Here is a 22,576-nt window from a genome sequence, read left to right as displayed (position 1 = left end):
ACAGTTTACTGTCAAGGAGTTCATTGTCTAATACAGGAAACAACATGTAACCAGCTACATACAAACAATAATTAAACAGGATGAATTAAAATAATCAACAGAGGGATGCCACTAGACTTAAGAGGGATTGGGAAACCCTCCATGTAGAAGGTGGGAATTTAGCTGGAACTTGAAGGAAACCAAGGAAGTTGGGAGAATTCTGATGGAGTGCTTTGGATGTATGTCTGTCTATAGTATACTCTTAAAGACATTAATAATGCACATTTATAGAGTACCTTATAATGCACAAAGAACTTTGTGTATGTCATCTTATTGGGCCACAGAACAATCCTGTGAGTAAGATACTCTGGGTTTTACTGTCTCCATTTTACAGATGAGGAAATTGAGGTCCGTTTAGTTTTAAGTGACTTGACAAAACTGCTTCCATTAAGTGTTGCAGACACAACTCTAATCCTGAAACCAGTCTATAATTATATCATCTACTACCTGTTATCCTTCCATATACATCCCTTATTTGGTCATTTATTTTTATAGCTCTTTTATGTTAAGGCATTTATTTTATGAGAAAGCTTTTCAGTGTCACTGTTTCTTCTTTCTGGAACACAGTATGTCCTTGGTACTAGTTGGTGACCAAACAAGTCTACGAATGAGATTATGGTTATATGAAATGTGGTGTTGTATCATGAATAAAGGGACTTAAAAGTTTTTCTTGGGTTAAATGAGAAGACCCTTTGTAAAGAACTAAGTCTTTTCTACCTATTATCATTTTTCCTAAAAAATTATTACTTTCTATATTTTAATGACAAATCAGTTGAATTTGGTTGTGCTTCAAGCATTATAGGGAGCAACATGACACAGAGGCAAAACAACAATAACAACAACAACACTGATTTTAAAGTCAGAGGACTGAGTTCAAATACCAGCTTTGCTACTATATATCTAGTTGACTATGGATAACTTTCTGAGCCTCAGTTTCCACATCTGTAAAAAGAAAGATATTAGATTAGATGAAATTTCAAGATCCCTTGTAGCTTTCAATTTCTGACTATGCTTAAATTTTTTATTTTCCTTTAAAAAATAGATAACATGATGTGAAAATTATTGAATGCCAATATTTTCTCTTACTTTAAGGAAGAGATGACTGGATATTATTTTCTTTGTTTCCCTCTAAAGGAAAATCATTCTAGCCAAGGGGAGGTGGTAGGTAGTAGGGCAGGAGACGATTAGGACAATAATTCTATTGCTATTTGAAAGTCTCTATGGCAGAGTGAATACATCTGCAGAATATCAAATATTGAGTTTCTATGAGAAATTAAAACCTAACTGATGTTCATCTGACCAAAACTGTACTTTTTGTTGTTGTTCTCATTAGTTCCAAGTTCTGTTCCCATTGAATCTATCCAAGGAAGCACTTTTGAGGAGAAGATATTTCTGCAGTGGAGAGAACCAGCTCAGACATATGGTGTGATCACCTTCTATGAGGTAGAGAACATATAAATTTGATGATAATTTCAGTTCAATTCAACAAGTATTTACCAAGTGCTTATTAATTTTGATTTAAAGAATCCCCATAGAATGCCCATATATTTGTATTCAATAAGTATGTAATTATTTTGATTAAGAACTAAATAGTCATAAAGCAGCCTTTTTAATATATTTAAGCACAGATATACAATACATGTTAATTACCAGTCTATGATGTATACTTTTTGAATGAGTATGTGTAATGAACTGGGTGGGTGTTTCCAGGTTAGTGATCATATGCTATAAAGCTAAAATTTTGAAAATTATCTTTCTTGAAAATTGAATTGTGTTATTTTATTTAGATACTAAATATTTTAAAAGTTTAGATATTGATGTTTCTTAACCCTAAAATATTATTTTGCTGAATTGTAGAGGATATGAGATTATGCAATTTAAAAGTCAATAAAATTCACCTGGGGAGTGACAATAGAATAATGACTCTTGGTTTTCGGGAATTAGCAATTCTCTTCAGACTTCTATGACACCGTCATGTCTAGTGATGTGTGTCAGATAGTTGAATGATGGTGAAGAAGATTTTGATGAATAGTTCAAGAAAAAAATAGAAATAGCAGCGGTGACAGTCATCACCACATTTGTATGAGAATCATTTCACTAAACCTATTGTAATAGAAACAAGCAGGTAGACTTTTTTTAAGCTAGCATTTATTTGAATGCAAATTCAACAAAATTATATGTTGTTAGGTTTCTGGGAATTGCTGCTGTTCCTCATCTGGAACCTCTGCTTGAATACCTTTCAGAAAAACTGACAAAAGACTGAGCAGATTAAGCTGTCAAACAGTAATCACTGTTCACCCTCATATCTGACCCAACTAGCCTTACATTATGTTTCCATAAATCTTCTGAAACTTGGTATTGAAATGCAAAAAAAAAAAAGAAAAAAGAAAGAAAAATTAATTGAATGCTAAAGGAATTTCAATAAAAGAAAAAAAGCTGATTTCAATGTTAAGCTATTGCTGTTAAAATGGAAGAAATATTAAGAAATTACCTGACTTGTCCCTTTTTCATAATTATTTCTGACAATTGACTATTCGATCACAATTTTTAGAGTTTGTCATTTTCATCTTTGTCATGTTTTCAGTCTTTACCTGTGTGCAAATTAAGTGGAAAAACAACTACATTGTTTTATAGAAAACATATAACATATTGGAGCAGCTTGATGGCTCAGTGGATAGAGTGCTAGGCCTAGACTCAGGAAGATCTGAGCTCAGTTTTGGCCTCAGACACATTAGCTCTGTGACCTTGGATGAGTCACTTAACCCTTATTTGTCTAGGAGGCAGGTAGGTGGTTCAATGGATGGAGTTCCGGAACTGGAATCAAGAATACCTGAGTTCAAATCTAACTTCATTTACTTACTAGCTGTGTGATCCTGGTCAAATCATGTATCCTCTGTTTGCCTTAATCCACCGGAGAAGGAAATAGCAAACTACTCCAGCATCTTGGCCAAGAAAAATCTGAGGAAAGTATGGTCCAAGGGGTCATGAAGAGTCAGACACAACTGAATGACTAAACAACAACAATATGATATCAGTCCTAGATGTAAAGCTTTGATGATGAGAGAAGTGGTCACTTGTTCCAGAAGATACCTGTGCTTGCTGAGAGCAAGGGAAGTGAAAGCCACACTCTTTTCATCTATTGCCACAGAAACACATATTTCTTGGTGTTAAACAATTAAGCACTTAAACAATAAGGATAGAAATCCCAACAGAAGAAGACATTAATCTCTTGGAGTTTAGCAGACAGGATCTCCCAGGTGAACACTAATCTAAAATGCTAGTACAATGGGGATGGATGAAAGTACCATAAATCAGGCTTTTTGAAAAATAAAAGTATATGCATAAGCACAGCAGATCAATTCACTTTACATGGTACCAGGGGGAAAGCTTAGAACTTGTTTGAGTTGAGTTTAATGACTAAACATAAAATCTTCCTGGATGCAAAGTCCTTTTCTCTGTCCTCTCTCCTATACACTATCACCTTTTTATGTTCATTGTTCCTCTTTTATTCATGATAATAATAATACCTTACATTTGTATGTGATCATAATAATACTGCGCATCTACTATTGACTAAGTATCTTTATGTTCTTTGTCTCATTTGATCTTCACAACAACCCTTAGACATCCCTAGAGCGGATATAATTAGTTGTGTTTTACTGAGACAGAAAAGGACACTTAGCTGATTTAACTTGCCTGTGGTAACTCATTAGATAATTGATGGAAATGCCTCTGAAAACCAGGTCTTCTGACTTTAAGATTGTGGGGTTTTCCCCCATACCTCTGGCAGAAAATGATGTAACTAATGATTTCTCAAAGTAAAATCTTACACACCTGGAGATTAAACTTGGTTAATTTAGAGGTCCCGTCACTCACAATATAGGGAAACATATGAATGGGAAAAATAGGGACATCAAATAAAAGACAAGGACTGGAACATGGATTAGACAAGAAGTTAAATTGTAAAGAAACAAAGCATCTCCTTTGAGAGAAAGAAGAAGTTGATAATTATGTGTGGACCTAAAGATGAAAATAAAGACATTTTAGGGAAATAGAAGGGTTAATATAAGTCCAAAAAATATTGAATGATGGTATAATAAATGTAATCAAAGGAAAAAATGATAGGAACTATTTGTAAATTAAAGGAATAGAGCATCATTCTTATTCTTTGAACAAAGATTCTCAGATACCCTTGGTTCTTGCTCAATAAGGTAATGACACTGGTAAAAATAGACTCAAATATCTGCTGTCCTATGAGCTTCAAGTTAAGTCAACAACCACTTATTAAGTGCTTACTAGGTGACAGGCACCACTAAGTCCCTTATTGCTCACTGTTCATCTGCTGTCAGGAAGGACTGGGTTTGACTAAGTTGATTTGAATATGGGCATTTGTTTGGTCTCCATGAGGGACAGTAAATTTTCTTTTTTTTTTTTTTTGCAACTTTCTTTCCTTGGTATAAATTGATTCCCATTATTGGACAGACTTCAAAATATGTGCCTTCTTCATGCACTGATAGAGTTAGCTCTTTATTTTCTATTAATCTCTCTACCCTTTCTTGGGTATCAGAAGTGACCCACTTTTCTGACAATTTTTCATTCATTTTATTCTCCCTTCCTCTCCTTTCTAGCCTCCTTTGAACAAACTCTAATTCAGGAGTCAACCTTAAGATATAACTAGTCTGGGGAGCAGCTAGGTGGCACAGTGGGTAAAACATGGGTCCTGGATTCAGGAGGACCTGAGTTCAAATGTAGCCTCAGACACTTGACACTTACTAGCTGTGTGATCCTGGGCAAGTCGCTTAACCCTCATTACCCCACCCAAATATATATGTACACATACATACATACATACATACATACATACATACATACTAGTCTCAACAAAATTCTTTTTAAAAAAAGTAATTTGGGGTGGCTAGGTGGCACAGTGGGTAAAGCACCGGCCCTGGATTAAGAGTATCTGAGTTCAAATCTGGCCTCAGACACTTGATACTTGCTAGTTGTGTGACCCTGGGCAAGTCACTTAACCCCCATTGCCCCGCAAAAAAAAAAAAGAAAGAAAAGAAAAAGTAATTCATTAAGCATTTATTATGTTCATTCTAGGTACCATGGTCGATATAGAGAAAGATAGGCTATGACTCCTGATTTCAAGACAATTACATTGTACTTAAAGAAAAAATATAAATCTGTGAAGAAATGGAAACAGGATGCAATGAAAAGAGTTTTAGATTTAAGATCAGAAGACCTAGGTTGGAATCTAGGCCTTATAACTTACTACTTGTGTGACTTTGGGCAAAGCACATTAACTTCTCTAGACTTATTTAAATAGCAGCTTAATACCATAGAAGAGAGATCCCATTTCATATAATTGCCAAATGGATAATAATTGCAATAGGATTTCAAAGATTTAGATTTAGCTCCATCATTTCAGGATAGGATAATAAGACAAAGGTTGACAGAAAAGGAAGGGAAAAGGAATTCTAAGGGAGTAGAGTAGACATGAGGGGGAAAAGTACAGCATGTTCTGTAGAAAATAAAAGTTTGACTATAATGGAATTCTTATAGGGCAGTAATGAAACAAGACTGGAGAAGATACATCGACACCTAATTAATTGAACCTCACATACCAGCATGTGAAATTTAGACATTATGTTAGAATAATAAGATAGTGATGATTTTTGTGTAAGGAATTACAAGATTGAATGGGGATGTGAAAGGCTGAATGTAAGATGACTAGCAAAAATATTATAATGACAACAGTAAGTAGTCCAAGAATGAAGGGGTAGGAGCCTGAACTAGATTAATAGTAGAAACTGAGAGGAAGTGTTGCAAATGAAAGAAATTAGGAAAAGTCAACAGGATTTTGTGCCTGAATATGTGATCAGATAATGAGAGGGAAGAGTCAACAATGACTCAAATTTTAGGCCTACAAAACTGAGATAATGCTGGTACCATGAATGAGAACAGGCAAATTAAGAGAATGAACTATTTTCAATAGAAAGTTGAGTTCAGTTATGGACAAGTAGATTTTGAAATATTGGAAGGATATTTATATAGTCTACTAAGAGAGAGAGAGAGAGAGAGAGAGAGAAGGAGAGAGAACACTCAAACTTGGAGATTTGGGTCTTTTCCATTTCAGTTCATCCAATAATCAATCAATATTTAATTAGCATGTATTGTGCATCAGGCACTTTGCTCAACTCTGGAGATAGGAAAAAAATTAAATAATTTCTGCCTTCAATAGCGCTAATGTTCTATTGATACAGACAATGTGCACGTATATAAGTACATACAAAATAAATACTAAGATATTAAATTTAAAGTAGTAAGAAAGGATACTAGCAGTGAAAAAAAATAAAATTGAGTGTTGTCCCAAAGGAAGGGGAGGATTCTATGAAATGTATAAGAAGAGGAATGTATCCAGGCTACTATAAGGGCACAGAATTGGGGAGAAAAAATATCACATGTAGGGAATAGAAAGAAAGCCAACTCAGGTAGACCAAAGCTTCTTAAACTGTGGGTAATGTAACTGAATGTGGGGGGTCGCAAAAATTTATCAACACTCAAAGGTTATGTATACCTATTTTCTATATCTATGTATCCAGGGTCACATAAAAATTTCTTAGGCAAAAAGGGGTCATGAGTGGAAAAATTTAAGAAGCCCTGAGCTAGACCATAGAGTGTGGGAAGGAGGATAATATAAAATGAGGCTAGAAAGACAAGTAACGCGCCAAGTTATAAAGAGTTTTAAAAGCCAACCAGAGGAATTTATATTTTATCCTAGAGGCAATAGAAATTCATTGAAGTTATTGAATAGAGAAGTAACAGAGTCAGGAGGCAACTTTTGACAGATTTATGGACTGCAATAGCAAGAGACTTGAGTCAATAAGACCAATTAAGATTTCACTGTAATCATCTAAGTGAGAGGTTGTATGGGCTGAAACCAAGATGTAGCTGCGTGAGTAGAGAAAAGGGTTGGATAAAAGAGATATTATAGAGGTTAAAATGACAAGATTTGTCAACTGTGAGAAATATTGAAAGTGAGAATGACATCAAGGTTGGGATCCTGAGTGACTTAGACTTGGAGGATGGTGATGTCCTCAACATAGGGAAATCCTCAATCATAGGGAAACTGGGAAGAGGGAAAAGGTTGGGAGGGAAGATAATGAGTTCAGGGAGGCTAGAAGAAGGGCAGTCCTATCAATGGAAATAATCAAGTTGCATGGAAAGTTGTAGAGGCAGAAGTCACTAAGACCATGAAAATGAAAGAGATCGAAAAGAGCAAAGGACCTGACACTAAACGTTAGTTAATAGCCTTTTTCAAAGTGCAGAAAAAGATAAGAGAACTAAGATTGGATCTAGAAATAGAACTGTTATAAAAATGAATAGGATTTGGTGACATCATGGAAACCAAGAAAAAGAAAGTTTATAGAAAGAAAGGTGATCCAACCCTGTTGTGAATACTGTAGATGTCAAAAAAAGGACAGTGAAAAGGAAACTAGATTTAGCAACTAGAAAATCATTACAGACCTTCAGAAATATGGTTTGAGTACAGGGATGTGCAGTAGAAACCATATTAGTAGGAGCTAAAGTGATTTAGTAGACTTGCTTCTTAAAGACTGCTAGTTCAAGAGTAAAAGTAAAGAGAAAATATTAGCTAGTTAGTGTTGGTATGGTCAAAGGTCTTTTAAGCTGACTAAAATCTAGAGCTAGCTTAGACATACTAGAACCATGAGTATCTACCTTAATATGTCATCCTGATATCTATGAATAGAGATCTAGGTAATAGATGATCATGTGTTATCTTTTTTTCTAGGTCAGCTTAAGGGTATGACAGATTTTTGCAAGTAAAATCCATTAAAGGGTTAATATTCTGAATATTCTACCAGTTTGATCATGTCAAGCATCGTTGTGATTAAAGTATATAGCAAACATTTTCTTGCTAAAGCTTAGTTGATTCGATCTAAATATTCTTTCAGAGGTCTTCTTAATTATAATGATATGGTATAAACATAAGAAAAAAGAATGTCAATTATCACTTTGTATAATAACAGTGTTAGTGTTCATGTACATAAATTACAAGTGAGTCTACCAATTTGAGAGCAAAAAAAGGTGCTTGGTTTTGCAATTTAAAACTTTTGAATTGCTTCCTAATTTAGAAATTATGTCATTAAAGCCAGTAGAAGTCAGCAATCACCACTGAAACCTTCTGCTTTGGAATGAGTGATGAACTAATTTTGGAGGTTTAAGTTTAAAAAAATGAGTAGCATTTGACAGGATAAAATTTAAAGACGCCCATCTTTGCTTCATACATCCATTTTTTTGCTATTTATTTATTTATTTATTTATTCACTTATTTACCTATTTATTTATTCGTCTGATTGTTTGCTTGTTTACTTATTTATTTTGCAGGGTAATGGGGGTTAAGTGACTTGCCCAGGGTCACACAGCTAGCAAGTGTCAAGTATCTGAAGTCGGATTTGAACTCAGGTCTTCCTGAATCCAAGGCTGGTGCTTTCTCCACTGTGCCACCTAGCTGCCCCCATACATCAATTTTTGATAGATTTGTTATTCCATCTTTATGGCTATTCTCTCCACTCACATCTGTTAACTGTTTGAGGGGAGATTTGAACCTGCATCTTCTTGACTTCAAATCCAGTGTCCTATACAATGCAACCTCTCAATTCAAATCACATCACCTTCATTACATGAATTTTCAAAGCCAAAAATAAGTCAACATCTGGTGGCCAACCTCTCAGTGATGAGCCCTTGCCTAGGAAAGCAAAGCCTCATAGTCAAGAGCCTCACAGTCCCTAGCTCATCAAATTCTCCAGATAACATTCCATGCAGGGTCACTTCCACACACCAATAAAGCATCAGAGTGGGGCTTTAAATAGAGGGCTTTCATCCCAGGTCTATACATTTTGCTGAGGTCACATTTCAGCCAAATGTAAAAACTTCAGTCTTGATTGATGTCTAAAATTATGGAAAAGAACCAGAGATCCAATTTCAAGTGCAACTGCTTTGGTTTACTTTGTGAGAGAGCATCTAAAACTACTCTTGCTATCAAAAGAGAACCGTTTACTATGGCACAGAATCTGATAATAGTCACATTGATTAGAAATGAAACTATAACCATATTAGGCCCTTTTCTTATGTGGTTAATTGTATTTTTTGTTCCAACAGTAGCATGATTTAGACATTTTGAAGACAAACAAATTCAAGGTATTAGCAAAAGCCTAAACCCATCTTTTAACACCATAATCTATCTGGCCCCAAGTTTCTCTGTCTATAAAAGTAATAACTCATAACTGTCTTGGTTGAATTCCTGTGTCCCTTCATTGGATTCAGGATTTGAAGAGTGTAAGGGAGCAGGATAGCTTATCATAAAATGTCTGACAGTGCATACATCAGAAGGGTTTATTGGATAAAGATGCAATCTTGTCCATCTGCTCAAGATATTTTATCACATTCTTATTCTTTTGCAGATCACCTACAAGGCAGTGAGTTCCTTTGACCCAGAAATAGATTTATCCAATCAAAGTGGAAGAGTTTCAAAGCTAGGAAATGAAACTCATTTCCTTTTTTTTGGACTGTATCCGGGGACCACATACTCCTTTACTATCCGAGCAAGCACAGCTAAGGGTTTTGGACCTCCAGCAACAAATCAATTTACCACAAAAATATCAGGTATTGTTGAAAGTGAATGACTGTATCCTTCATCAAAAGCAGTGTCATCTCTCAAATGCTAAGTAAACAGTCCTCTTTCAGAGTGCTGGGCAGATAAAGACATTCTGAAATGTTAGAAATTTTTGAATGTCCAGCAGTCAGATTTGTGGGACTCTTGAGATTACCTTTTCAAAATTGGGTAACATAATTTATGGAAGCACATGAATGAAGAGGGTACAATAATGGCTGCTGTTTCAGCACTTGGTGTTAGGGTTTTGGAAGTGAGACAGAGGGTTCTGTTCAGTGTTCACTCATCCTTTACACAATTCTGAATTAACACAGAGATAGTGCTGGAAATTTTTGGTAATGAGCCATGGACGATGGAGAACTCAGCAGAAATGCCTTTCTGTTATGTGGATAGAGTTTGCTCATACTGGGTAGCAACCTCCCAGGGTAATTCCTTCACTAACAGACATATAGGATAAAGGATGAAGACTGGCAGATCAAGATGTAGTCACCTCTAACTTTTTAGCTCTGGAAATTCAACTTTACCTCCCTTCAGTGGCCAGGCACTTTAAATGTGTTAACAGAGATGTATAACTATGGGGAAAGTCTTTTTGTGCTGATTTTTTTTCATCACTGTTTAGGGATTTAATCTGGGCATCTGCTGTTAGATATGTTGCAGTGATGGAGTGCATTTCTCCAAAGAGTTCTTGAAATGTCTCAAAACTTTTAGGCAGTTGGATGCCTATTTCTCATTTTGGAAGAAAACCACAATCAGCTGGTGTCACACTTTTAGTTAGCACCGTGTGTTCAATTTGACTCCAACATCATTACTAGTTTTATTCAACATTTTGGTGGATAATTGATAGCAAGAAAACATTGAGGAAGACTGCCAATTTGCCAGCAGGTTTTTGGTGGAGGTGAAGTTGAAAGTTTCTTTTTGATCACTTGTCACTCGAAGGATAAATTTATGGTGTATGATCCAAGGAAAATGATTTTTGAATCTGAATTCAAATGTGATTTTAAATTTAATATGAAATTATTGGGACAGAGTTATGGAAAAACACTAAACAATCAATAAGCTGAAGAGAACTTAGGGAATGTGAACTTCACCATAGAACTCCCAGAAACACCATTAACATAATACAATAGGACTAAGAAATATCTCATAGCTTTTCTAGACAAGACAAAAGATTTTATTGTTAAATACTTTAAATTAGTGGTTGCAAAATTTATCAATTCAATTCAAGAAACATTGATTAATACTTCTGTGTGCCAAGCACTGTGCTAGCTACCAGACTATGAAAGTAAAAATGAAAAAGTTCCTGCCCTAATAGAGCCAATATTCTACTGATCCTTATCAGTGAATGCTTTTTTCTATGGGCATATCTTCTCTCTGTGCCTCTTTAAGAATCCCTTCACAGAAAGAGCTCACATGAAAACTAGCACTCTCCTTTGGAAATAGTATTCAAAAATGCCACCAAAAATATTTTGAAGGCCTTTAGTTTTCCTGCCTGTGCTTATGATAAGACCAAAAGCTGTCCCTGTTCAGGAAAATTCAAATCTGCAATGAAGTAAATCATAAATAATGAGATGACACCCCCCCACCATTTCTTTTTGCAGCACCTTCGATGCCTGCATATGAATTGGAGACACCTCTGAATCAAACTGATAACACTGTGACAGTTTTGCTGAAGCCCGCCCAGAGTCGAGGAGCTCCTGTCAGGTATGGGCCAGAGGGTCTGGGTGCAGGAATAAGGATTCTTCTGGATATTAACCTTCAACTCATTAATTTCTTGACTGTGTTTCTTAGGGATTTTTTTCCACCCAGCAGCCAGCTTGTAAACCCATATCTTTATTAGCTCTAATTAAATTAAATAGCTAAGGAAAATGAAAGTGCTTTGATGTTGGCTGCTCAATTATTGTTTAAAGGATTTGATCCAGATGCAAGTGGCTTGTTCTTTGAAGATAAGGAACAAAGCCCCAGCCCTTGTTGGGTGGGTGGTTTCTTTACTTCTGAAGGTAATTGCTTGACTGCAGTGTTCAGAGTTCAAGGGCCAATGACAATTTTGTCCTGAATCATCTATTCTTAATCATCTTTCATTTTTGTTTACCTCAGAGATTTAAGTCAATCCAATTTTAGTGAGGTAATTATTTTTTTTAATTGAGTATAAAAGGCATGTCTTAAAAAAAATGTGAGACCCTATTGGAAAGGAAAAGATTGTGGAATCCATATCTGACCAGATTTGAATGTTTATTTTTTCTCTTTTACTACCCATGTTAATGGCCATAAATCTTCATGCCATGATGGTTTGTATTTTATATCCTAGCATAAGACTGTGTGCATAGACTGTGTGTCAGTAGAATTAAATCTGTTTTTCACAGGAAAGAGCAGAAGAAGGCTGAATGGCTCTAAATATAAACTTGACATATCTCATTAATCTGTATAAATGAAATTTGCACTTGTTCTGTAGGGAATTTTGACTCTTTACCTTTGAATTACAAGGAAAAATGTTCTTGATAATTAATATATGTTATTACTTCCAAGAAAAAAACAAACCCAACTATCAGAATTAAGAACTACAAAAATTCCGTGTCTATATTACTATTGAAGATTTTGATACATGGTTTTATCCCATTTCAAAGGAGTGGAAATTTCACACTGTGCTTTTCTCTAACATTGTCAAAGGCATTCTAAGGCCAATTGGATTACCTTCAATTTTACATAAAATACCTGTTCTAAATTCCAGAGAATAGAAGTAGTTTACCTGTTGTCATTTAAATGAAACATCTTTGATAGAGTGATTTTCTCCTAAAAACAGTTTGCCAAAGAGAAAGTCATATAACTGAATGTGGGGGTCGAGAACATTTTGGCAACAATAAAAGTTATGTATATCTATTTTATATACCTATATAAATGGGGTTGTGTAAAAATTTGGGGGGATAAAAGGGGTCATGAATGAAAAAAGTTTAAGAAGCCCTGGTCTAGAGATGTTAGGAAAACATTTTTGCTTCACTTTATTATCCATTTGTGCCTTGAAAATATGCCCTATTTTTGTAAGATAAGTTATCATCATCATTATTATCATCATCACCATTGTAAACATGAGACTTTTGGGGTTACCGATCTAGTAGAGAAGTGTAAAAGAATGAGTATTGGGCTTGCAGTAGTGCGAAATGGGTTTAAATTCCAAATCTGACATTTACTAGCTAGGTAACAATGGCCATGTCATTTATCCTCTGAGTCTTAGTTTTTTAATATGAAAAATGGGGATTATAATAATACCTACCTCACTAGGTAGTTGTGAGGATCAAAGGAGTTAATGTATGCAAAATGAAACATAAATGTCTACTTTCATTTTTGATAGTTATGGGTTGAACTGATTAAACACTGTCTTTGACAGAGGATTGGATCCAATATGGATTTTATTGGTTTTCCAGGACTCAGGGTTACAGTCTATGAGTGTTGGACAAAAATAAGATAATAGGATCATAAGATTTAGAGCTAGAAAGGAAGAACCCTTTTCTTTATCCATAGCTAACTTGCTCAAATGTTGGTTAATATATAGCCCTGGTTCCACTAGCATTATGATTAAACCAGCTTGTGTAAATTAATGCTACAAGCCTTCCTGGGAAATCATTCATAAGTTATATTTCATTTATTTTTTTAATTTTTTTGGTGAGGCAATTGGGGTTAAGTGACTTGCCCAGGGTCACACAGCTAGTAAGTGTCAAGTGTCTGAGTCCGGATTTGAACTCAGGTCTTCCTGAATGCAGGGCCAGTGCTTTATCTACTGTGCCACCTAACTGCCCTCAAAAGTTATATTTTTGCTGAAATTAAAAGAGGTCACTCATTATCACTGCTTCCAAATTGTACTACACTTTAGTATGCAAGAAAAGATGATTCCTAACCTACTGATCTCATCCTCTTCTGCCTCCTTTTGAATCTTGCTTGCTCCATCAAGAAAGATCTCTTCCTGTTAACGTTTTCTTGAATGTTCAAATTCTACAGAAAAAACAGAAACTATTTATTAGAAACTATTTATGTCTAAAGAATGGTGGAGGATGGTAGGAAGATGCAAAATTTAGAAAAGACATGGTCTCTGCCTCCATGGAGTATCACTGACTGGTGAAGTGATTTGCTCTTTCTCTTCAAAAAGTGGTAATATATTTTTGTCACCATAATTTCTTTTAAACAACTATATTTCTTCAAAATAATATACTTATGTTGCACTGGAACATATTACATTGAAGGAAATTGGCATTTTTTGTTTGTGCTCATTTTTAAAGGTGCATTTTTGTGGATATGTGTATAAATATACAGAAAAAACCTATCAATGTATGTACATATTTGTGTATATATGTGCACTGTGTAAATAGACAGATAGGTAGTTAAGTGTTTGAATAGTGTGTCAAATAAGGAGATAGAGAAGGTATTGAACTTCATTAGTAGAAGGTAGAACAGGTAGAACCTAGGAGTTCCCCATACCAATGAATCACAGGTCCATTCTCAATTTTTAATAAAGTTATAGGATCTTACAGAAATGCATATATTATAAAATGTAAACCACCACATGATAAGAATATCAGACAGGATCAAACTATATGCTGTGTCTAATTCTAAGGGGAAAACAGTCATGTGAGAGAAATGATTCTTAATAACCAATGACTGGGAAGATCCAGAGTTCCCCCCTTTTCTAGAGTCCTGATTTTAAAAATGCAGTCCCTCAAAGGATATTACTGATGATGAGGTAAGACTAACTTCCTTAATAATCTTGTTCATACCCTACCCAGGTAGTGAAAGTATTTTGCTTTAGTCAGGTTTGGGTGGGCATAAATTCTTTTAATAGATTGCTCAAGGCTAGGTATAACATAAGAATAAATGACATATTTAAAATTATTTAAATAGATTTAGCCCCTCATTGTAATATTCATTCCCTCATTAATTGTTAAGTAATCTGAGTTGATTGTCACATAGGGAACACCCCTATTCCAATAGGCATATAAGCTATGAGCCTGCATCCATGATTGTAGTTGATCTGAGAGAGACAGCTAAGTGACTATCCTTTTATTAATAAACATGCTGGCATTATTAATAAAATGATTAAATTATCCAGAAATTATGTCTCTCCAACTTTTTAAACATCATACAAGATTGACTATCAAGGGTTTATTAGAGGTCTCCTGGAGTAGTTGGTATGTTTTTGATTTGTCTAAAACACCAGATTGGGTTCTTATCTTACATAGAAGGAAAACGGTTTTCCCATTAGGAAAGTTGAATTTTCTTAATAGATATTCAAGATTAACTAACAATAAACTTCTTTCAATCTCACCTGTCACAAATACCTTTTTTTTGTTATTAAAAAGTAGTTGTTTCCTTTATGGCGGTTAGTTGTATGATAGATCATAATGAGACTGATTATCCTTGAATGGAGTGAAGATCTAGTTGAAGTGGTTAGTTTAGAAATCGTAGCCATAATACCCTAAAACTAAGTGGAGTATTTTAAAATCCCAAGAATTCATTTGCTCTTTGGGGATATAAGAACACTGATTAGAGTGGTAAAAGGGATTTTAAACACAAAGCTACAGAGTAGACAAAAACAGATGAACACATCTGGAGATTTATAAAACACTCATGTAATCAAACACAAGAAAGTGCTCCCCAAGCGGATATGATAAATAGAAGAAAGAACAGAAATGAAAGTGAGCATCTGTTTACTTGCCCAGATTGTGCTTAGTATTATGTTTTCAAAGATACTGTGGTTGTACAGTTTCCAAAACCCATGCTTTTCATTGATTTTATTTTTTCTTTAATCTATATTCATTGGTGTTGAAAATTTGGCCATATCTTATTTATGCTCTTCACTAAGTAAGGTGGCTGTGGATCGATTCTCCTCCAGTCACCCTGACTTGGTTCATGCAGATTCTTGAAATTGCCCTGAACTCATGGTTTAAATGATTGTTGTCTTTTTATTGATCAACACATCAGTTCTATCACCTAAAAGTATTTAATTCCTGAGATAGATGAGAGGAACACAAATTCCAACAGTCAAATCATTAACTCAAAGACTTAGGGGGTCAGGATTTTTTCCCTCTCTGATAGGGTTCAATTTTCATCCTTCTGTATGACAGAGAAACCTTGTATTTTCCTTATTTAAAATCATCTTGCTATCCTTTCCCTTCCCCACAGTGTTTAATAAATATACATACAATTTTTAGAAAGGTTTTTGGCAGCACTTAAGTTGCTTGAAACAAAGGATAGATTTTACAGATGTTGTTGTGCTTTTGTTATATTAACAACAACAAAAATCTTTCTTGTGCTTTTTTCTACTTGTAATGCTTATCTCATCTACTGTGTAGCTCAGTCTCACTGATTAATAATGTGTTTGCCACTTACTCTACTAATGGTTTATAGCTAGAAACAATATATGGGAATGATTTGTCATTTTTGTTCCTCAAGCAGTGGTGTGTTTATTTCACCATAATTTCTTTGAAACAAGCTGCATTTCTTTAGAGTAATAGTGCTGCACTAGAACTAATTTTTTGTTGTTGTTCAGTCGTTTCAGTCATGTCCAGTTCTTCATGACCTCAGTTGGAGTTTTCTTGGCAAAAATACTGGTGTGGTTTGCTATTTCCTTCTCTAGCTTATTTTACATATGAGGAAACTGAGGTAAATAAGAATAAGCAATTTGCCCAGGGTCACACAGTTGGTTAAGTTTCTGAGGTTAGATTTGAACTCAGGTCTTCTGACTCCAGCCCTGGAATTTTATCTACTGTGCCACCTAACTGCTCCACTAGAACACGTTATAGTTTAATAATTTGGTACCTTGTTTTCTGATTTTTTTTCAACTGTGGTATTTTAGGGATTCTCTATCTCTCTCTATTAGAAACCACTGAGTCAAAAACATCTTTTAGAGTTTATTCATTGTAAAAAAAACCCCACTGTATATGTATATTAAACAAAAATTCCTAAAATTTTGAATGGTTTTATAAAGGTTTCCTAAAATATATGACTATATTTATTTTAATATTTTATTTTCTATTATTTATCTACACTTACCATGTAATACCCTGGCTGTCCCACATAAACACTGGATGTTTCTGTTTAAATATTAATTTCCTTAGGTAGTCTATCTATAATATACTACAATGGGTCTTCAATCTTATCTGTGTGGATGCAAATTCTAGTAGTGAGGTTCCAATATAGACATTGACTGTCTATGCTTTGCAACTTTTATTCATTTCTTCATAAAAGTTCATGCTGGTAGCCTTTCTCTTTCTTTGAGCTCATAAATATACAAACAACCCATGAAATAAAGAAAATGATAGATATAGATGGATGGATGGTTGGTAAATTTTATGTATATTGTGTATGTATGATATATGAATGTATATATAATTGATACTATAAAACATTATGATACAAAATAAGTAAATAAAATAAAAATAAGTAAATAAAAATAAAGAACATAGCCTTATATATTTACATATAGAATTGTTCTATATATCTATATTTATAGATATGTTTCTCTACATATTCTATATTCTATATATTCTCTCTACATAGGATATATTCTATAGAGATAGATATATGATGTCTCCATATAAACTATGCTATACATCCTATATTCTATTATATGATATATATTACTATATATAAATATATAGATGAAACTATTTTGTAGCAGATAGGAGAGAAAGTTTGAGAAACTTCACAGTCTACTGGGTACATCTTTTATCAGTATGCACTGTGGTCACAGCTTTGTTGTACATATCACACTGTGTTCTGATTTCTAGGTAAAGGATTCTGCTTCACCAAGGACATGATAAGGCAATTATTCATATTTTCTTTATGAAATTTCTTAGGACAGTGCTTGTACCTTTGTGGCTTCAATCCCCATATAAACTAGTTTGGTTTACTGTAAAGTCATAGTGTGTGACTTCAAACTCTACTTTTATACCTAGCTAGTTATTGATACATGTGCTGGCTTTAAGGGATTAGACAGGAGAGCAGAGCTGAATCCGGGGACACTAAAGCCACAACTAGAAAAACAATTTAATGCTCTTGGCAATAGGACATTTTTGTCTTAATCATTATCATCATCAAGCCCCTTGATTTTGAATATTTTCTGTTACTCAAGGTATATTTTGGGGGTATATAGGACATGCTTGGATTAAGAAATGGTCATTTAGGGACAGCTATGTGGTGTAGTGGATAAAGCACCAGCCCTTGATTCAGGAGGACTTGAGTTCAAATGCAGCCTCAGACACTTAACACTTACTAACTACTAGCTGTGTGACCCTGGGCAAGTCACTTAACCACAATTGTCTCACCAAAAAAAAAAAAAAAAGAAAAAGAAAAAAGAAAGGGTCATTTAGGAAACAAAGCAACTATTAATGCAAAAAGTTCAGTACTATAATCAATCTGTATGTCTATTTATTCGTGTTTATACCAGGCCAAGAAAAAAGAATGACATTTTAATTTTTTCCCTCATGATTTTTAAGTTGCCTATATGAGGCAAATTAATATTCAAAAATATAATTTATGTACATGGTTGTGACCTTCCAATTACTTAAATAGCTAAAAACGTATTATTTGAGAAATATGTTAAGAAAATATATTAAATATAGGGATATACATATTTGTATCTCATCAACGTATTTGTGTTTGTATATATAGAGAGACAGACAGACATATATATACATAGAGAGAGAGAGAGACAGAGACAGAGACAGAGACAGAGAGAGAGAGACATAGAAGAAAGTGAATTGATGCTAGGTCTCTCTTGAAATCATTAAGATCTTATTTTTATACCTAAGAGGTAGTTTTTATAAGTATCCTGATGGAAACTATAATGCGCTATCAATTTTAAAAGCTTTACTCAAGCTTTGCCATGAAAGATTATTAGAATGTCATTTGCCTATTAGAAGTTATGTAGGGAAATATTCCATGTCTTAGATCTTAAAAAGCCTCTTTACATGCTTCCATGCATTTTCTTTTACTAAGCCCAGACTGAAACAACATTATGAAGTATTATGTTTTCAGCACCTTCATCCTCTTACCATCTAGTCTTTTTAAGATCCTCAACATGTCCTTCAATGTACCTTGGTATCTATAATCATTCCATTCATATACCCACACTAGTATTCTATTCCTTTCCCCTTTTTGGAAATTTTTAATGTTTTTTTTCAAATTACATATAAAACAATTTTTAACTTTTTAAAAATTTTATTTTGAGTTCCAAATACTCACCCTCTCTTCACTACCCTCTCTGTGAGATGGCAAGCTATCAGATATTGATTATGCATGTGCAGTCATGTAAAACATATTTCTGTATTGGTCATTGTTCCAAAAGCAAACAGACAAAAAAAAGCAACTAAGTTTTTTAAAAGTATGCTTCAGTTTTGCAACCTTTGTGTCATCCTCAACTCCTTACTCTCACTCATACCACATAGCCAATCAATTGTCATTTTTTAAAGTATTTCTTTCTATATAAAATCTCTTAAATGCATTCCCTTTTCTCCATTTAGACAACTACTATCTTATTTCCTATTTGTTCTGAATATAACTTGCTTTGTATACATTTGCATGTTGTATCCCCCATTAGATTGCAAGCTCTTTGAAGGCAGGGACTGTCTTTTATCCCTTTATCCCCGGTGCTAAACTCAGAGCCTAACATGTGATGGTTGCTTAATAAATGTTGGTTAATTGGTTGTTTAATAAAGAAAAAAAAAAAAGTATGCTTCAATCTGCATTCAGAATCTATCATTTTTTTCTGTAGGGGTGGATAGCATTTTTTTTTAAATCATAAATTCTTTAGAATTGTCTTGGATCATTGTATTGCTGGGTATAGCTTATTCATTTATAGTTGATCATGGTACAGTATTGCTGTTACTATGTACAGTGGTCTCCTGGTTCTGCTCAATTAACTTTGCATACGTTTATGTAAGTCTTTTCAGGTTTTTTTGAGAGCATCCTGCTTGCCATTTCTTATAGCACAATAGCATTCCACCACAATTATATTCTACAACTTTTTCAGTCAATTCCCAATTGATGGACCCATTCCTCTTTCTGATCCACCACTCACATTGTACCCCTTTATGATCATCCTGACCACCCAGGACTTGCATATTTTCAATGTTATTCCTTTCTGCCTCATCCTATCCCCCACTACTCAAACTTCTCTGTCCTATATCTTTTCATTCCAAGGTCAGGTACGGCCTATTTTGCAAGACGTCAATTCATTAGTGTGATTCACCAATCCATTCTAATGTGCTTGTGAGAAAAGACCAAGAAGAGTCTCCTGGTTTCCAGTAATATGCATTTAACAATGATTTTCTGGAGACAGATGCCCCAATTTTGTTCCCTAAACCAAAGGAATCCTGATCTTTAGAACAAAGAGAATGGACTAGAAGCTTTCCAGGGTCACATTCAGTTTTAACTAATATTAGTGCTTCCCTCTGATAACACATTCTATTTCCACTGTATGATCTTGTATGTACATAATTATTTTTAAATTCTCTCCCTTCGTAAAATGTGGGTTTCTTGAGGGTAGAAACCTTATTGTTTCCTTTCTTTGAATCTTCAGCCCTTAGCATAATGACTGGCACATAGTAAATACTTAATATATGCTTGGGAACTGAATGCTAAGTCAAGTGCTTTTTATCAAAAGTTGAATAGAGTGAAGAAACAGTAAGTACAGTGGAATCTGTTTTATATTTTGTAACTTTCCATCAAATTTGTGAATATAAGCTGTGGTCCAGTATTGTTTGTGGAAGAGAGCTTGTTCCCTTCTCATATTTTCATCAATGATTTCTTCTGCATGTGCAGATTATATTCATAAAGATTTTGTAAAATTAAGGGGGCATACATATGGTTCACTAGTTATTTGTGTCTTCTCGATCCTCTATTATTTTCAGTAGTAATACTATATTTGTTTTTGTTTCAGTTTTGTAGTATCATCCCCTCTTTCATATGTATTAATAACTATTTCCTTAACACCCTCAAAACTATTTTATCTTTCACTTAGAATTCCTCTCAGTATGTTTGGTCTCATCCAAATACTTTTCCTATCTTTATATTCTTTATTTCATGTTTTCTTCTTATATAGCATATTGGGGACTGTGATGTTCAAGGCCACTCTCATTGAGGGAGAAAATTGTTTCTTATATTGTTACAGAAATGTTCCAGGTCACTCTCCATTGCCTGCAAGGCATATTTCCCTTTAATCAGGCCTAATAGTATTTTAAAAGTCTGTTTTAATCATGACATAAATTAAGGAGTGATGATTTGTTTCAGATTTCCCTTAAATTACGTTTCCTTAATATTTCAAAACATGGTTGGCCATAAAATGTGATTTTTACAAATGTTTGTGTTTTTTTTTGAGAAACCTTTATGCTTTAGGCAGCACTGACAGCTACCTGCCCATATCCTTCTCCTCCTTATCTCTGGAAAATTACTGCCTTGGTAAACATTGAGGGAAGTTCAGATTTTGTTTTTTGTTTTTTTTTCCTGTGGACTCCCAGTCATGGCCAGGTTATAGACTAATCATTATAAATTGGATGTGCCAAGCATAAAACAAAGGAGAATTCTATCCATTGCTTCATATAAAAAACATAAGTATTATCTTAACAGTACAGTAGAATTAAATATGAGAAGCTCTAATTCAGGGTAAAAATATTTCTAGCTTCAGCATCTGATGTGAATGCCTTTTTCTTAGTAGAAAGATTTTACTCAGTGCATCAAAATATAACAAACTTGATTTTATCTTAAACCTTTTCTTTCTTCTTCAAGCACTTACTAATGTGTACCTCCCTACTGATGATGTCATCATCCTTGGTTAGCTCTCTTAGTGTTGGTTGTACTTTCACTCATAATCCCAAATGAACTGATCGTGGTCAAAAAAACTCCTTTACCCTGATTGCTACTAAAGGACTCTACTTTTACCACCATTACCCAGAATTATTATTATATTTTCCTTTGAGGTTCCCACTATTCAAATTTACCCCTGAATTCCCCTGAGTTCAAGGCTATCAACATTTCTTAAATAATTTACTATATGCCAGGCATTGTGCTAATAACTGAAGATACAAAGAAAGGTAACAATATTTCCTTCCTTCAAGAAGCTTACAGTCTAATGGGGGAGACAACAGCTATGTACAAGGAAGATATATGCAGGACATATTAGAGAGTCGATCCTAGAGGGAGGTAATTAAAGGGGACTTACCTCAAAGTCTTTCTACCACAATTCCTTCCCTCATACTATGGGACTGCAACATAGTGATGCGCTCTTTTTTTAATTTTAATTTTTTTTTTTTTTAGTGAGGCAATTGGGGTTAAGTGACTTGCCCAGAGTCACACAGCTAGTAAGTGTTAAGTGTCTGAGGCTGGATTTGAACTCAGGTACTCCTGACTCCAGGGCCAGTGCTCTATCCACTGTGCCACCTAGCTTCCCCGTGATGCTCTCTTAAGTACACAAACTTCCCAATTCCCCAATCTCTACTCCCTTACTCTATCTTGGCTACACTCAGAGAGAAGAGTAATGGTCTTGATTGTACTATCACCCACGAGTGTTCCACTTCTGCATTCATGAACTTCAAAATTCCTTCCTTGTTGCTGAAGAACCTTTCTATAATTCTCAACTTTCTTTGCTTGCTCATCTCGCTGTCTTTTACTTGACTTTTAACTCCTTCTTACAGTGGAGCCCTACTTCCAAGCTACACTGTCCCAAGTTTCAGAAGGTCCAACGTGTTTCAGTTTGAGGGAGTGCAGGCTTTTGTCTTGCCTGGCCTGTTCTCTAGTCCAAGATAACCTCAAGCCAACATACTAATTAACCAACCAGCAAAGCTTTCTGTGCTGTGGTTC

General features: G+C 34.6%; 1 protein-coding gene across 10 annotated transcripts in view; it reads left to right on the top strand.

Moving 5' to 3' along the window:
• Positions 1-22,576, top strand: part of PTPRM (protein tyrosine phosphatase receptor type M) — a 1,039,589-nt gene that overhangs the window by 562,607 nt on the left and 454,406 nt on the right. For all 10 annotated transcript variants that reach the window (XM_043975661.1, XM_043975656.1, XM_043975655.1 and 7 more), the window contains exons 9-11: positions 1,373-1,482; positions 9,528-9,729; positions 11,335-11,437. In XM_043975661.1, the coding sequence (XP_043831596.1) occupies positions 1,373-1,482; positions 9,528-9,729; positions 11,335-11,437 (415 nt within the window). The remainder of the gene's footprint in view (positions 1-1,372; positions 1,483-9,527; positions 9,730-11,334; positions 11,438-22,576) is intronic.

Source organism: Dromiciops gliroides, chromosome 1, assembly GCF_019393635.1.
Source record: "Dromiciops gliroides isolate mDroGli1 chromosome 1, mDroGli1.pri, whole genome shotgun sequence".
Lineage (NCBI taxonomy): Eukaryota > Metazoa > Chordata > Mammalia > Microbiotheria > Microbiotheriidae > Dromiciops > Dromiciops gliroides.
This window is presented reverse-complemented; position numbering and strand designations above follow the sequence as displayed.